This window comes from Montipora capricornis, chromosome 8 (genome assembly GCF_036669925.1).
Source record: "Montipora capricornis isolate CH-2021 chromosome 8, ASM3666992v2, whole genome shotgun sequence".
In the NCBI taxonomy this organism is placed as follows: domain Eukaryota; kingdom Metazoa; phylum Cnidaria; class Anthozoa; order Scleractinia; family Acroporidae; genus Montipora; species Montipora capricornis.
Genome location: NC_090890.1, coordinates 35,968,976 through 35,987,036, shown reverse-complemented (window position 1 = coordinate 35,987,036; position 18,061 = coordinate 35,968,976). Strand labels below are relative to the sequence as shown.

Sequence of the window (18,061 nt, the reverse complement as noted above, 5' to 3'; positions counted from 1 at the left end):
TCGAGAGCCCATCACTTATCGTATCAACTCACGTATCTCTATCATGAGTTTAATTGTGATATCAGGGGACAAGTCGCCGCAACAATTCGCCTTGTGTGACACGGTTAATTTTATGAAACTCATTGTCGCTGCGGCAGAAAGCATCGTTGTCGCACCGTGTCCACACTTCCGGCAAAATATAAATGAACCAATGAGAGAGCGTCATATGGACAGCCATAATGAATTAGAAAACTAGTTCACATTCCCCCTCATACGAGATCACTGCGTGTGCACCGAACAGGCGTCGTGTCGCAGCGACTTGTTTTGCAAGTAGTACACACGGACCAATTTGTCGCTGAGACCTGTTGCTGGGACTTGTCGCCTGGTGTGTCCCGATTGGATTGAGAATGATTACCAGTCAAATCTTACCAGTCAAATCTTACCAGTCAAGACCTCGTCTAAAAATAGCTTGATCCGTGAAAATGCCGTTACATGGTATTGGCTCGTAGTTATGGCCTTTCAGTATGGGCTCCTCCTGGTATCGAATGTTGTCAACTTAGTCAATAAATTTGCGCTTATCTACGTAAGGTGCAAAAGTTAATATTTAAATTTTCCCGGGAAAAAAGTAATCTGAAAATAGAGTTTTAGCATTGCGTTTACCAACTGCAAACGGCTGGTTTGTGCTTGTCATTCTGTTGTGCTAAAAACTTGTCTCCCTTCTTTGTGTAGTTGCTTGACAATTTTAGATAAAATGTAACAAATGAGCTAAAATCAAGAGAGTTTCTTTAATTTTTGGCAAAACGAAAAATTTCAACCGGATGTTTTCCGTCGTCAATGCGATACCAAGCACTTGTTTCGCTACAACCTCGGACATTTCAAATGGAAAATGAAGACCACCCCTCCCTCAAGTTTAAATGATGAAAAAATGCCGGGCCTCAACTTTGAGACTCGGACGGCAACCGGAAGTGAGCTGTTTTCTCTTTTAGCTTGTATTTACACAACCACATTTACATTGCTAAGTATCCTTTCTCCATTAGAGATGATTAGTATAAAAATCTGGGAGACACCACTGTCCTGGCACGCAAAATGTTCTCCGCTTCCGGTTGCCGTCCCCGTCGCAAAAACGCGCGCGCTTAAGCTCCTAGCAACGACGACGGCAACGGCAACGGCAACATGAACGTCGTCGTTAAAATGCCCCTGTGAACAAAAACAATCATTTCTCATTTTCTTTGGATTTCAAAAATTGTATGAACTATACACTAAGCGACCAAAGTTTTAAGCCTTGGTTTCAAAAAGACACCTGTTTATTTTAACTGGACCGGAATTTTCCTATTTAAGATTGCTCAAACCAGTTTCAATACTTGAAAGAAACGTTCGTATTAGAAGGATTGACACTTCAACACCTTATCACTTAACAGCAATGTTATGGTACCATATCAAACACCAATAATTGCTGAAAAAAATTCGGTAATTTTTGTGACGTAAAAGTCACCGAGGCAACAGGAAACCCTTGCAAAAACACCGCAAATTTTGGCTTTAGCTGCAGATATCTCGAAAACGAACTCGCTGCTCGCTGACCCCATTTTTTTAGTTCTGAAATTTAATCAGCATGCCAAAATGAAACTTTCTGCACCGCGCATCGGTGGCTCAGTTGGTTGAGCATCGGGCTGTCATGCGGGAGGTCGCGGGTTCGAACCCCCGGATCAACTCTCAGGATCAGCACTCAAAATTGTCAAAATAACTAAGGAGAAATCCAGTGTCTTGTTTGTCTATTTTTACAAATATTACAGAAATCGTAAAAAAATTGCAAGAGTTATTATGGTTTGAGGGGAAGCAGCTGGTCTCTGTTAATTCGACCTAAAAGCATCAAACTTGAACACATGGCCAATCTGAATGTTCTCTTTCATTTGACGGTGTCAATTTATCGATTGGTTCAAATTTAAGACTCGCCCCCAAGTTCCTGCGCAATTCCGGAATGGCCTATTGAAGCCCTCCCTGGGGGAGGGGGACTTGTTCCTTTTAAATATTTGCTTGCGTTCCCTTGTTTTTCTCAAATTACTTTCAACCTTGTTTCCTTAAATATTTTGACATTGCTTCCCTGTCCAAATTAATTAGCCATGTTCCCCGAAACCCCTGGGAGGGCCTCGGTATTATCGTATTTTGAAAGTCGCAGAATTGGCATAATGATAAAGTTTAGTTCCATTCTCGTCACCAGAGCCTCGGGTCGACCCGAGGCTCTGGGAAACTCTGCGTAGGAGAACATGCGCCGTATAATTCTTACAGCCAAAAAATGGCTATTTGAACCTTACGGCGCCTGCTCACTCCTCGTGCTAACATGAATGCACCAATTAGAGACGCTTTTGATTGTTCTGTACGAAAACCAATGAGAAGACACTTTGTTTCAGGGTTCCCCAGAGCTCTTCTCTCCCACGGTCAAGAAAAGAGCTCTGGGGATCGAGATTGAGTTTAGTTCCGGATGGAGAGACAGGTTATTCTTCTTGCCAACCAACATGGCCACCATGACGTCACACGTCACATGTCACCCAGAAATAGGCCAACACGACAGAGGAACACTCTGACCAGGGGCCCGTTTCTCGAAAGTCCCGAAACTTTACGGGCCATTTTCGGGTGTCACAATGCCCTTTGTATTCAACTTCACAAATGGCTTTTCGGGACCTTCGAGTAACGGGTCCCAGGTCGAGGTTGTCAAATGCAAGACTGTTGTATGAGAATTGGTGAATTAATATCGAATGGGATAACAGTTAACTACTTGGAGTCGCTGGGAAAAGAGACAAGCAAACTCTCGGAAATAACTTAATGCAAGTACAAATAGGAGAAACAACTTGCACGGCACAAGCCAATTCGTGGTGCAACGATTGGGGTCCTTGTTCCCTTGAAAAATTTGCTTACGTTCCCTTGTTCCCGAAATTATTTCCAAACTTGTTCTCAGCCAGGTGATCTGGTGACGTAATTCGTAGGACTGGGGAGAAAATTTTTAATGCAGTATCCCACAACCGCGCGCGATCTTGTCGGGTCTACTTGAATGTTCATTCAGTAACAGGAAATGTGGTAGACACGTAATGATGCAGGGGTTTGGAATCAACACCTAAGGCCGCGCGCGGTTATGGGATACGGCGTTAAAATTTTTCTTCCCAGTCCTCCAAATTACGTCACCAGATCACCTGGAGCGTTTTGATCCCTAAAATGAGTCATGTTCCCTCAGGTATTGTCTCTGTTTCCCTGTTCCCTAGGTTCAAATTAGCCATGTTCCATTGTTCCCCAAAAGCACACGTGTTGATCCAATAGACCATATTCGTATTCTCAGTATTGGACTGCAAACTAGCTTGCAATGGAGGCCAATGCGTGAGAATATATTAAAAATATATTAAAAAGTATTTATATTAAAAAGCATTAGTCTCAATTGCAAGCTGGTTCCAGTCCAATACTGAGAATACGCATATGGTCGGTCTATTTTGCCGGGATGACCTCTCACGACGAAGAAATAACTGGACAGAATGAAGTTCTTCAAACATTCTCAAAATATAGTTTCACTGGATTTTTGTTTTTATACATGCCATTAAAATTGTTTATATACATTTGTCATAAAATCTGAACATTTTTAAAATGTCAAGTCAAGATATTCAATATGCTTCGTTCTCCACTACTCAACCAGAATTCACGCTGATTTGCGTTCTGCACGGAGATGCAATAAAAACGCTTGTCCTCTAATGCTGCTTCCATGAAAATTGACCAATGAACGATAGCGCCAACCTTGCCCTAAATTAGTCGGGCGTGATGCTTGTTGAAATTAACAGGCGCGGCAACAAACTTGCGGAACGTAAGAACGAGAACCGCGCGCGCGGGGGGGTTCTCGCTCCGACATTTCGCGAGGCCATTTTTGGCGCGCCTGTCTTTGTCGCGTGTTGCTCAATGGACTCAGCGAGGGACGCTCGTCGATTCCAATCACAAGGGAATCGCCATTGTTTTATACAATGACACCGATACCTAAGCCAGACGGGGGTCGATACGGCGGGGGTGGGTCCCCTGCTCTAACGCTTTCGTTATCGTCCAATACCGCACTATAGGGAGGAGGGGCTACATTGCCTTCGAAAAATCCAGACACAGTCTGCCGCACAGCCCCTCCAGGCGCGGCTGAACGTCCTCGGTGGCTGCGATGATGACGATGACGTCTAGTTCTGTTTCTGTCTCTGTCTCTGTCTCTGTCTCTGGGAGTATGTGATCGAATACGTATTCTCATAGAGCCACTTTCAACCGAAGAGTTCCGTTGTCTCTTGGAGAGCGTCGTGTGTCGCACAATGCTGAACACGACTAGAACTACTAAAAACATACAAGTGCAGACTGTTGCCACGACAACGAATGTGTACGGAAGTTGTTCGGTTTGCTGTTCAAGTTTACTTTGCGGCGAAGGTTGCGCTTCTGTGTTGACCTTAGTCTTCGATTTCGACTTCGACGTGGACACCCCTAAAAAAGAGAACAAAACTTGCTATTGGAAATAACGTAAATAGTGCAGATCAGGTTCCAAGGTCGTAGAAAAAGAGGGGGGGGGGGGGGGGACCTATTGCGCCTCTCAGCTACTCTCCAGCTGAGAAGGTCCGCTTACTTGAGAGACTTCGTGATAAAAGGGCACAGAAGCTTTGCAAAGAGTTGAATGTCCACAATTTCAATCAAAATTGGGTCGCGCAACTGACACACGAGATCAGAGAGCGCAGGTTTCCATGGTCGCAAATTGAACTCAAAGGGAAACCAACATGAGAGTTTAAAGAAGCTCAAACTCTCTAACATTTACTAAGCAGACCAATCGAAAGTTAAACCATGATTAACTTAACAACCACTTTTCTAGACATCTACAATTAAGTCGATAAGCCATGATATCTATGATATTTTGAACAGCACAGGAAATACCTTTTGGTGTTGTTATCGTGAGGACCAAACCACAATCCTTTATTTTCTTGACAAGTGATTGATAAGTGACCTTCGCAGCCCAGCTTTGCCATGTTTTGACATTCAAACAGGTTGCAATACACGCCCTTAATTGCAAAACCTTCTCACAGACTGGCGCAGGGCTCTCCTTAAACTGATCCTGGCACTCGTCTATAAGCCTTTCAGTACACGTCCTGTTGTTAGGAATTGGTTCTGGAATAAGAAAAGTTGAGTGAGGAAGATTCTGTCAAAGATCATCAAGTCACCATAAAATTTGATTCGCTACGGTAAATACGGAGGAGGGGGCGTGGCCCTGTGGTTAGGGTATCGGGTTTACATGCGATTGCCCTGGCGCCCGTTTCTCGAAAGTTCCGAAACTTTACAGGTCATTTTCGGGTCTCAAAATTTCCTTAGTATCTCAAGAATGAGAGGATTTAACTTGTAACACTTCACGATAATTTTTTTTTTAGTTCCTTAAAAACATGTTAAAACATCGGCTTTCCAAAACAAGCGATTGGCAGTTTCACAAATGGTTTTTCGGGCCCAAAACGCTTTCAGGAATTTCGAGAAACGGGTCCCTGGTTTCTAACCTCTGGGTTCAAACCGCTGGTTTGCATTTGTTTCCAGTTGTCCTGGATTCAAACCTACCATGGCAGTTGGGGTTCTTAATCACATTTCTGTTAAGCTGGAATAGTTTCCTTCAGATTATTGAAAGTGGGGTGCCTGTGAACTAGCTTGATAGCTAAGTGCACTACCGCTATTAATAAAGCATTTACATTTTTAAAACGTAGAAAAACAAATTGGAAGAGCTGGGTAGGTAAGAAAATTAAGTTTGCTCAAAATGCCAATGGATTCAGCACAACTCAAGGACACTAATTGGAATCCAACACAAATAAAAAATACTTTAGTTTAATCAAAAGGTACTGGTTCTTGAAGAGAGGAAATTTCTCCAACAACAGTGCAGTATGTCTCCTCACTGACACTGGATCAGGAAATTTAATGACATCTTTTCTTAGCCCTCAAAATAATGTACGACAGAACAGAATGGGATGGTGCAGTGGTGAGAGCATTCGCCTCCAACCAATGTGGCCCGGGTTTGATTCCCAGAGTTGGCGTCATAAGTGAGTTGATTATACTCTGCGCAGTGAGGTTTTCTCCAGATTCACTGCTTTTCCCCTCTCCCCCACCCAAAAAAACAATATTTGATTTGATTTGAGTTAATTTGTTGACTTCAGTTTACAGTGTCCTAATTTGCACTCTAGCACTAGAAGACTAAACACTTAAATAAAAAAAAGTTCCTTTTTTGAACACGAAGACACACTGTACAAAAGCATCATGCCTTTGGCACACGCAGGTGACTTGTCAATCAACCGTGGTCGCATACAGAGCTCATTGATAATTAATTTTGTGGGATAAAAAGGCCCCTAATGGCAATGTGTCTGCATTATGAGATGTTACCTGACATTCGAACAAAACAGAGTGTAAGTTACTCCTTTGATGGAGCATGTTTGTATTAATGTAAAAGCCATAACACGCAGGACTACCCGCCTCTAAAGCGCTTAATACATTAACCTCTCAACTGAGATTCATACACAGGGTACAGGCAAAACAGATACATGTAGGAAAAAATAGAGAAATGAGAATTTGCTGAAAAATTATAAATGAAATGGTATATCCTTCGACTTCCCAAACTAAATCTGGATCTCGCAGCGACTAAAAGCTCCTCAAAGGTCAAGACTTAAAACGGCAACAATACTTTGGTTTAATTAAACAATCTTCAGGGTAAAAATTGTCAGCAGGCCAAACCTGACAAAACACGACCACAAGGAAATTTTATGGTTCGCAGAAATTGCCATCATAACAGTTTTTACTATCATAAAATATTTCTCCCTGACCTTAGACAAAAAACATGACATCCTTGAAGAATTGGAGAAAATCTAGGAGGGATTTTGAATAACAGGAAAAAATGGTTTAGAATAATTTTGGTCCAATAGCCAAATGTCTCAAATTTTGACCAAAGGAGTTGACTTCAGGCACGTATGTGGTAATGCAAAGAGACAATAAATTTGGCCTAGAAATATTGGAAATTTCACTACTGAGGGTCTGAAATTATTCTTCTATAAGGGGAGAGGGGGGGGAGGGGGGTAGGTTGAGGGCATATCCCAAGATTTCTTTGACTTGTAGCACGATACACATGTACACCAGTGTAACATAGAGCACTTTCATGAAAATGTTTAAAATATCCCCAAATCATCATTACTTGCCAGATATTAAGTAATTAACATCAAAGAAACATATTTGGAAAATTTTCAGGGTATAATTCTTGTCTACAGCTTGTTTTAGAAATTACCCAGAATCCTTTTTGGGCGTGGCATCTGACTATTTGGTTTGCTTAGCATGACTATTATCGCTAAAATACAACAAACTTAACTAACACAACTACTTCTAAATCATGTATACTAAAAAGAGGCAATTATTTATTCATTTACAGTCAAAGGCACTTAATAAATATTATTTCTTTTCTTCTGTAATTCCCCACAAAGGTGTCACAAAGTGCCAGCAAGCCCAAAAGCTTTTTCATGTCAGTGATGTTCTCTCTAACAAAAGAGAGGCCTTTAAGCCCTGAAGATCTTTTATTCCCTCCACCTTTTCAGCATTTGAAATGCTTTTCTTCTCAGTATTCATCTCTAAAGTCCTTGTACACTATTGTGTAACGCAATCGTCACGTCCACTTACCTCTGATATTTTCCCGCTTTTTGCCCCTGATTTGTTATATAAACACCCCCCAAGATACTAAGGAGAGGTTACACAGGACTCCTTCGATGTTTGTTGTGGATTTCGGCTGGAAAGTGTCTTCAATTCTAGTTTGATTTGGCACGTTTTCTGCTACGAGCGTGGTTGTAATTTGATCGTTACGCTGAACACACGTGGAGTTCAACTGGAAATATGTTTCCGATTCACTGTTTGTAGAATTTCTTCGTTTTAAGCCTACTGAAGACTATAAAATTTAGCAGGATTTGAAGACCAGTAAGTGAACTGTGCTGCAGCTGTGTATCGGCGACGGTTGGTAACTAGAGGCTGAGATACAGGTTTCTTGTGGGTAAGTAATATTCAATTTTACTAATCGAAAGTACGCAACAGATTTGTTCCCGATCACGAAAATTCTTTATTTCTTCATCGCCGTTTGAGATCATTGAAAACCTTTCGTACTCGATGGTAAACAATGTTATGAACTTTACTCAAACAAATTCTCTTCTTTTGTAGGTGCGTTTGGAAGTCGCTAGCCTGGTATTTGCAAGGCATGGAGCGCTGTCGGACCTTGAGCGTTACACAAGCACTAAAGGGCAACCGTCTTTAGAATTATAATTCTCTTTATTTGTAAAATAAATGTGAAGAACTGTAATTTTGCGTATAGTGTCATTATTTCCTATTTAATATTTCTGCCCTGTTGAATTTTCTTAAATAGATTGCATTGAGGGTGAAAGTTTACTTTTTTAACTATTTCATGCAAATTAGCTGTTACGCGTTACACGCTGATTTTGTAACTATTTTCTTGCATTTTGAAGATTTTTTTGTTCTTATGTTCTTCCAAATGATAATTTTTTAACATATCACTTAACAACAATCCCTGTTCAAGTAAGGTAGAAAATTTGAACGAAATCCGTCATTAGCTTGCAAAGATATTGGAAAATATATTTGAGCAACCACTAATGTACATGTGTATCGTGCTACAAGTCTTTACAGATTCCTTGTTATAAAAATCAAATAGGAACCTCTGCTGTAACATAATGTTACCTTTCTTTCTTAAGACCGCCAGTATTCTTGTGTAGTTTACAAAGAAACATTTTCGGTGCTTTTCAAGAATGTCCCTCGAGAGTACAAATTTTGGGTGCTTCATAGCATGACAGCCTGTGAGTTCACTGATGCACATGCGAAGTTTTTTCACTTCTGGGCAAATTTCTGTGGCATTGTGATTGTACTGCTGGTAGCAGTCATTTACGTATTCCTCACTGCATTCTTTTTTACCAACTGCAAAAAAAGTGAAAAAGATTCATGAACACGACTTCCTAAAGTAATATCATTTACTAATACTAAGGGGAAAATGTGTGCATTTGATAACACTTTAAATGTTAATATGTGCAATTTAAGCACTAAATATTATTAGTATGTACCACAGAATTAAACAGTGCTCTCTGCGCATTCAGATTGGCTGGCTTGGAGTTGACTAGCCAGTACCATTCACCTCTGGGCAAATGGAGAAAAACAGAGTTTACAGCAGAAGGAATTTCATGACATATATGTACATGTATATATCATACTCACATTTGCTCATTTAGGTGGTAGCTTGTATTACCAGGTAAAATTTATTTTTGGTTTGCCAAAACAAGAAGAATATGGAGGAAGAGTTGAACAATGACCTCCAGTCCATGGACTACCCCGATGGACTACCCAATTAATACAATGCTTTCGGGTAACTTAACATGGTTATTGATGGCATTTGATCACCTTCCCTGGCACATAAGTCTTAAGAATGTTAACAAAAAATCATTCAAAACAGTGTTTCAAGGAGAGAAATTACATGTTTTCTGCAGTTTGTCCTGCATAGGTGTGGGAATCTTAAAGCTCAATGTGAGGACTTCAATTTGCTTGAAACGTAACGCATATCAACCATAGGCCTGTTACAGTCTTACCTGACACCATTATTTTATGAAGAGCTTCTTACAGAAACTTTAGACCACTTTCTTCAATTTTACAAAATAAAATGTTCATAAAATAATAGAAATTTATTGAATCATCGTTATTTATTACATAAATAATTAATCTACAGGTCTAATTTGTTATAACATGTATTCAGTGAGACTCATGTATCCACTAGACTCTTTTGTCCTGTTGATTTTCCATGTGTGGATGCCATGTTGTCAAAGTGTCTCAAGGAATGATGGGACAGGACTTGCCAGGAGAGGATTGGAAAACAAACATGGTGGACATTGATCTCCTGATTCGTTCTGAAGCAGAGTATTGCTAATTTCTTCAGCAGATTATGTACTGTGAAGGCAATAACATCCCAACGTGGAAAGAATATGCTTTAAACAGTGGAAAGTTTTTCAAGATGTACTGAGTCTGTGGATTTTAAACTGCAGAATTTCAGAAATGTACTAAGGAAAAAATCTGGTAACATTTGCTTCAATAGTGGGTAAAAGTAACTGGTTACTGGCTCTTAACAAGAACCCTGTGAAGTAATTGAAAATCAATCGACGTTATGATCCTCAACTACAGCTAAATAGATAGACAAAATTTCAAATTACCTTTGCAGTGTGCAAGACACTGTGGGTAATAATTCATCTTCTTTACCAGTGATTCATACAGGATCTTCGCATCCTGGCTTGGACAGTGTTTCACACTTGCACAGTTTGCCAGACAGGTTTTTAATTTTATGACTTCAGGGCAAATGGGTACAGTATTCTCATTAAACTGGTTTTGACAAACAGTTAGATGCAATTGGCTTTCACTGCAATTGCTGTGACCACTCAGTTCTTGAAGAGAAAAAAACAATACAAATTACTAATAAAATCAGTAGACTTAAAAATATTTTAATTACACAGTCATGTGACACCTATGAGCTCCTAAGTACTCTTGTTAAAATGTGTCCTTATTCTTTCACAAAATGTAAAGGAATAAAAAGAATCGATTAATTAACACTGATGAAATACTAACATCTAATATTAATCTATGTACAAAATTTAGAAATTTTAAAAAGCTCTTCTCTTTAAAACTTTAAGAGTTCTTTTGATTCTCTGACCATTGGAAGCAACACATTCCACAGTTTGCTGATCGAAAAAGTAAAAGATTGATGCATGTGCACGATACCATAACATTCTTAATCGAAAAACTTACTGATACAGAAGGCTCTGTGGTCATATAAGCACTTGAGTATTAATACCCTATGACAAACTGAGGGGTTTGGAACAAAAATCTTGATGCCAAGCTTTGGATCCCTAATTCTTTCTGCTCAATAAATACCTTAAGCTTTTTACAGTGTACAAGAAGCCTCTTGATCTACCAAAGAAGATCTAGGCAACAATTTTTTTTTTCTTTGTCTCGTGGTGTGAACACTTGAGATAAAGATAACATGTCGACTGCATACACCCTGTGTTAAGCGATTAGCTAGTGAGATATGACCTATAAAGCAGGATTCAATGCCCTGTTGAACTCTGAATTTAACAAAAGAAATTAAGTTTTAAGGATCACTTGGTTCCAGTACAGAAAAAGAACTACAGTGTTGTTGTTGATTTGACTGCAAAGACAGTGCTGCTTCATGGTGACCATTTTCAGTCCTTTTGTTTTGTTTTGCACCCCATGAACTCGCTTCCAAAAATGTCAGCTAGAGGCTCGATCAGGGTTAAAACTCTACTGTGTTTGACAAGCATGGCTGCCGGGTGACAAAGGTCCATAACAGAGATTTCAGTGGTTTCTCAAAACACAATAGACGAGGTCATGCTCTTGACTGCATCATGGGTAATCAGGGCAACATGACAGGTAATTCAAAGTTTTGTAAGGAAATTCAAAGCAAAATAAACTGTACATGACTCTACTTTATAGACTTTCACCTTCATAAACCAAACAAATAAGTTCATGTTTACAACTGAGATGAACTAAACTGGGTATCCGTTCTTTGGAATTCCTAAATATTGCTTTTTTTTGTCTCCATACATTCTCTGTAATTTTGTGCCTTTGGAATTACGGGAAATGTATGGCAGAAACTGTTTTTAACAAAATAATTTCTACAATAGCCATTCTCTTCAAATCTATTCTGCCGCACACTTGAGCGCATATCTTCTGTTTTGAAAAATAAAAACCCCAAAATTGCATATCATGAGTACTTTTCATCATTTTGAACTTCCTTACAAACCTTTGAATTTCTCTCCATCTTTCCCTGATTACCCATGATGCACTCAAGAGCGTTAACTAGTCTATAAAAGTAGCTACTCAGTTCTAGCAAATGTGTTATTCATTTTAGGGATCCACCAAGGTGAAAATAAGTGTCCAAAATAAAAAAAAGTTGCAAGATGATGAAACTTCAGACACCTTATTTTGAAACACTGGGAATGTGAAATTCAGTACTAGAAACTGACGAAGGGGAAGAAAAGCTAGGCAAAGGAATGGGCAGTCGAGATAAAAGACACTGCAAAGCATCATAACAGCTCTTGCCCTGCTGCTTTGCTTGTGGTTGGTTTCTGACCAATCTTAAAAGATAAAAATTACATTGGTGTACAATTTTTCTATCACAGTGGTCACTGATCTCATCCACAAAAGGGTGGTCATGAAGCAGCCTGTAAAAGACATAACATAGTGTGACCACAAAATGAACCGCAAAGCAAACACAGGAATTCTACAAATAGGCATGGCCAGTTTAGTCCACCAATTCTTTTTACCTTTTCAATCATTTTTATGTAGATGGTACTACCAATAAGGCCCATCTTAATGCACTTTTGCACCCAAATTTTCATTTTTAAACTTTGCGTGCAAGCTTAATTCCATAAGTTTGAATAATTTCAAGATCTTCATAATAGAGGGGCAAAGATCACCCTGAAACCAACCCTTAACCCTCAGGCGTTTAAATGGCTGAAATAGCTTTGTCAAGAACATGACCTGGAATTAAAGATTACAAATCATTACATTCATTTCATGTGCACTTCAAATTCATTTCTAAAGACCAGTATTGAATAAGACACTGTCTAACAGCAGCACTTTGCTAAGGATTAATTATGAACAAATCTTGTTTGCTATTGTAAATCAAACAAAGCTGTCAATAAGCTCTTCCGCCAGATGTTTCATCCATCTCATTCATTAACTTAATTAACAATAATATTTTGCCTGAAAAAGGCTTTTGTACACTTTCTTGTCATAAAGCACTAGAAACCCTTAAAATTAGGACCAGCACATGAAGCTTTAAGATTGTTCTTCACCTAATGCTCTCAGGATGAGGATTATAATTTTCACCAAATAAAAAAAAAATGTACTCATTAAATTGCGTGAACACATGAAGCTCTTGATCCCTGACAAAATAACCACAAGTGCATGCCTAAAGATAACCTAATAACACTGGCAAAAATGCTTTAAAAAACCCACATTTCTCCAACCTCTTGCTTCTTCGTTCCCAGAGGGGAATGAAGTTTTAAAACAACAACAAATGGAAACTACATGTAGCTACTTCTCCCTTGTGTTATCTTTTGTTTTTCTGTAATTCATTATAACAAACCATGTTTACTTTATTTCAAGTTTCTGATGATATCCCTCTCAATAAAGCAATATTGATTAATTCAATAAAGTAATATATTCCGACACAACCCTCACCTCTTCAGTAAAAATATTCCATGTTTTCTACCTCACATACTGAAGAGGCTACAGTTGTGGCAAAATACATTTATTCACACTTCAATACCCACAAGCTAATGCTATGCTATTTATTTACTGAGAAGGAATTAAAGATTAAAAATTGAAGCATGACTCAATACAAGCAAGACCTTTACACCATATTTACCACATGAAAGTGGTATTAGGCAGTCATACGCACTCGTAAAAAGTTTATACACAATACATGGAGCTCAAAGAAAAAAATAATAGTTCCAATCAAAACTTAAATTTATTCATTAAAACCCCAGCAAATAGAAACAAGAAATAACTTTCACAAACATGTTGTACATTTAAATGCTCTACCAAAGAATTGAGGCATGACTCAATACAAGAGAGACCTGCACACTATTTTTACCACCAAAAAAAAAATCGTGTTTGGCTGTCACGTACACTTGTAAAAATACAACACAAGGAGTGCAATAAAAAAATAATAGTTCCAATCAAAGCTTACTTTAAGCTGTTCAATAAAACCTCAGCAAATAGAAACAACAAATAACTTTAACATATTATGTTGTACACGTACATGCTCTGCACAAAACACAACAGGATTTTCACAACTCAATTAAGCACCAATCAACAAAAAATCCTTGTCAAATAATAAAAATCTGAAATTATTAGGTCAGCCTTAGAAAGGCAGAACAGGGGAAAATCGTTCATGTCTATTTTCAGCCTTTTAGACTTACAGATTTCAATCCACTTTGCAATGAAATGTCATAAACCGAAGACAGTGAAGTCTTGAACACAATAATGTATTGGCAAGTGCTAAGACTTGTTAAAATCATTAATTATTTCAAAAACTAATCCTGCTACTATGACAAAGGTTAGCTCTGAAGACAAGCATGCAGCTTGAGGAGCTAGGAAGAGCAGTTTAATTCTGAAGGTGTTGCTAAATCTACCTACACAATATATTATAATTTCACTCCTCTGTGTACTGTAGGTTAGGTTTGGATAACCACACAAACAGAGAGGGAGGTGGGGTCAGCTATCATTTCAACTAGCTTCAGGAATCACAGAAGTGAAGTGCCATTACTTTTTAAGTAGTTTAGTTTGGTGGAGAGAAGATAGGGGAGTGAGAAAATGTTTCATTTTACATTTCACTGTTTAAGACTAGTAATGAATGACGTCACACCTGCATTCAAGAAATGGAAGACCCATTACAAGGAAAATTAGATTCTATTATCACCCTTGTTTAATATAATATAGAGGCAATAAAAATGTTCATCCCCATAAATCAGAAAAAAGGCAGTCCTTTCATATGTAGAAAAAGTTCACAACATTTCACCCCTCTCCATACTTGTCTTAAATGATTTTAGGTCTTGTTGAAATTATGCTTGTTATTTCCACCACATAACAGCAATCTGTCAATAGCATAGAGCACTTTGAAAGGCCAATACAAAAAATCGCAAATATTTCAGCACTGCAGCCAATGGGGAGTGCAACATTAAGTCGTAAACACAGCATTTATAATCAAATTTCTTCAAACTCTACAAATAACAACAGATTATTTTTTTAACGTTGATTAGCCATGCAGGAAATTGCTGCAAACTCTTGCATGCATCCTTGGTTCGATAAGTCTACTCAAATCTTTTCTCTCAGCCGAACTTTATTTTATTTTTTCTGGGAAACGACTCAGCAATCATTTTGCACGTCAAGAAATTGACCCCGTTTATCAATTTTAGGGTCAACCTCTTTATCCCTTCTCAAGTTTTGATGAAGTATGTCTTCATTCTACGTAGAATGCCGGTGATCTAAACAAATCACGTAAAAACCAAAGATCCAAAACAATGCACAGCCTAGCGGCAATTTTCTAGCAAACCTTTTGCTACATAAACAAGAGCAAGATTTCATGGGAAATAAGTTTTCTTCGAGAAAGTGCTTCGCATTTCGCACTTTTGTCTAGGCTTACAATACACGTGAATGAAATAAAATCCGCCATTTGGAGAACTTGAGCTTAATCCGAGTATCTTTGTTAAGCCCTTCTTTGGATTTAAGGTTTTAGGCATACTTTTGTCAAGGCAAAACCAAGGAGGTGAGAAACATGATCCCACAAAAAAACTACTTGAACAAAATAACAAGCCAGAAGAATACAAGTTGTCACAGCAGACGAGGTACTTTTCGTGATTAAGCTTACTCTCAACTCAGATGATATTGAGTTGTGCGGTTCCGCTGAAGGCCAAAAATAAATTGAGCTACCGCGCTGAAAAAATGTGAAAAACCGCGACAGAAATGTTCCTTGTGACTTAAGTCGAAATTATTATTCCACCTCACGCATACGTTTTACTGAAGTTGCCGAAGGTAAAATACCTAGTACAGGTGAAAAACCAAGAATGTCATCACACGTCAAACTTAACAAGAAGTTTCGTTATCTTTTAGCCGTGAGACGTCACAAATTGCTTGTGAGCGAGATTCAGAAAGTTAATGACACGATGGCGGTCGGTCAGAGAGATCAATTTCAAGCGAAGATTTGGCGACTGCAATCATTTTTGATGACCTTTAAAATATCGATTTTTCTACTCAAAATAGGTCTCCCTGTTCTTAATGATATCATATAGTGGAAGCAAAAATATACCAGTAGCTGCGCTGCGACTAAATTTTTCTACAAAGAGATAACAAACGAGTGAAACTTGTGCAATTGATGGCAGCGAGATCTTCGAGTAGAGTTGCTAATCTCTTAAGTCTAAGCTCAAGGAAAATCTACCTTTATTATTCGGCAAACCAAAGAAGGATTTTTCGGACCTGTCTTTGCACTAGGTTCACTTACCAACAGAAGGAATAAAGATCGCGAAAATCACCAAAACAAGACCACATCCCGAGCCATCCATCTTTCTCTTAGCATGTCCACAAACAAGTACTCGCTCTGTCGGCTTTTCTCAATGTGCCCAATTATGGAACTGACTAGCACTACAAAGGGAGCGCGGTGATTGGCCAAAAAGCGAAACAGATGTCAGTTCCTTTCAACAAACTCGTGACCTTTTGCGGTTTGAACGAGCTAGAGAGCATAGGTCTTTCCAGCAGTGATGCATCTCAACCAATCACAAAAGACGTTATCCTTGGTTTCGGAAACATCAAAGGATTTGGCTAATACAACTTAAATAGCCTCTTAATACCTCGCTTCTTCGGAAACAAAAGTGAGCACACAGATCAAAAGAGGCCGACAACATTTCAGCTCATTTGCATGCAAAGCAGAATGCCAAAGACCGATTCAATATGACTGAGAAAACGGGTGATTTTATATCGAAGAGAGTGATGTTTATTGTGTGCGCAAAAATGAAAAGTTTTGTTGAAACTAATTTTTTTTTTCCGGCACTTCCAATTCAAGGGCTTTGACGAGAACTAAAATGAAAGGCATCAGACTGTTTTAAATTTTCACTGATACTTCAGGACATTTTTTTATGCAAGGCGAGCTGAACAAAGTGGAAGCGCCAACGGATCTTGGTAGATCTAACCAGCATTTAACTCCCGGAAGGAGTCAGGCCGTGCCTGACGAAATATTGCTAAATTAAAAATATATATATTCTCACAGCTGTACAACCAGCCTTGCAGTATTATTTTATTATGATACTGTCTTATTTAACAAATATTGCACATAACTTAGTTCAAGGATAAATTACAAAATGACAGGAGCCAGGAGGCCATGAGTAGGAGAGAACAACTGCGTTATGTTCCTGTCAAGGCGTTTTCACAGAGCTTTTTTTTAGATTGAATTTCCCGCGAATGAGATTCCCGCTGGAGCCCGATGACCAATCACTCCCACGGTTACTATCCGCATGCACTGAAACGGCCCTTTTTTGTGGGAAAAGGATGGAAGTCTAAAAATAGATTGGTCTGTAAAAATGCCGTAATATATACAGTATATAGGTTTAGTATTGGAAAAACAGAACAAAAAAGCAAGGTAACACACGTTGACACCAACCCGGTGTTCATGCGCACAACCATTTCACCCGGTCAATTAGCAGCCATGGGAGTTGTTAGCTCCTACTCAGTACTGATGATGTCCTGCTAGTCATGCGCTCATGAATATGATATGGAGAATGATATGACATATGAACGCGCATTTTCGTGACTGATTTTTGTTTTTATTTGAGCGTTGTACGCGCATTTTTCAGTTGCTTCAGTCAAACCACTGATGAAGAGGGTTCAACCTCGTTCCCAGGGTCTCTCTTCTCTGCATCCTTTGTCGTCAAGGAGAAGGACAAAAAGAGTCCCTGCGAACGAGGTTGAAGAGGGAGCCTGACACCCAAAACGTTTGGTACAGATTTTCAATTCTCGGGCGCAATTTTGAACTTTCCTTTACCATTCATACGCATTATTGCGCAGGCATTTCTAAGACCTATTATTTATGCGAGAATGCTATTGTTCGGGCATCAAGTTTCTGGACTAATAGGATGTTGCCTCACGATAACAGATTGTGTCGAGACAACAGTCCTAGTCCAGCAGCCCGGCAGAGATTAAATTTACTGTGCAAATTTAGAAAAAGATTAGATATGTGCTATGACTTAATGTTTGTTGTATTTGTTCTCTTTAAAGATCCTGTGTCAATTAAATAATTCTTTGCTTTCGAGTCTATTTCACCCCGGCGGAAAAAGCCCTCCCAACGCAGTGAGGACGTTTTGTCTATAGTTTGCAACACGATCTTTTGCTCCTGTTTGCAAGTAATATTTTTATAGTTTATCTGGCTTCTCAGTACACTCGTTTCTCAGTACACTCGTTTCCGACATGACAATTG

General features: G+C 38.9%; 1 protein-coding gene and 1 long non-coding RNA gene across 2 annotated transcripts; one reads left to right on the top strand and one right to left on the bottom strand.

Moving 5' to 3' along the window:
• Nucleotides 1–3,500: 3,500 nt before the first annotated feature.
• LOC138059604 (uncharacterized) lies at nucleotides 3,501–16,221 on the bottom strand. The gene is made up of 5 exons (XM_068905233.1): nucleotides 16,097–16,221; nucleotides 10,227–10,454; nucleotides 8,716–8,949; nucleotides 4,903–5,133; nucleotides 3,501–4,461 (listed from the first exon to the last, which is right to left on the bottom strand). Exons 1-5 carry the CDS (start codon nucleotides 16,155–16,157, stop codon nucleotides 3,965–3,967), a joined length of 1,251 nt encoding a protein of 416 aa, XP_068761334.1. The 5' UTR covers nucleotides 16,158–16,221; the 3' UTR covers nucleotides 3,501–3,964.
• Nucleotides 7,727–8,323, top strand: LOC138059605 (uncharacterized). The gene is made up of 2 exons (XR_011134231.1): nucleotides 7,727–8,020; nucleotides 8,185–8,323. It is a non-coding gene; the product is annotated as an uncharacterized lncRNA (long non-coding RNA).
• Nucleotides 16,222–18,061: the final 1,840 nt, after the last annotated feature.

Coding starts and splice junctions, on each gene's coding strand:
- LOC138059604 (XM_068905233.1), bottom strand. CDS start 16,157: ATGGATGGCTCGGGATGTGGTCTTGTTTTGGTGATTTTCGCGATCTTT. Junction 10,455..16,096: donor GATCTTTATTCCTTCTGTTG/GTAAGTGAACCT, acceptor TTTCTCTTCAAG/AACTGAGTGGTCACAGCAAT. Junction 8,950..10,226: donor GTGTCTTGCACACTGCAAAG/GTAATTTGAAAT, acceptor CTTTTTTTGCAG/TTGGTAAAAAAGAATGCAGT.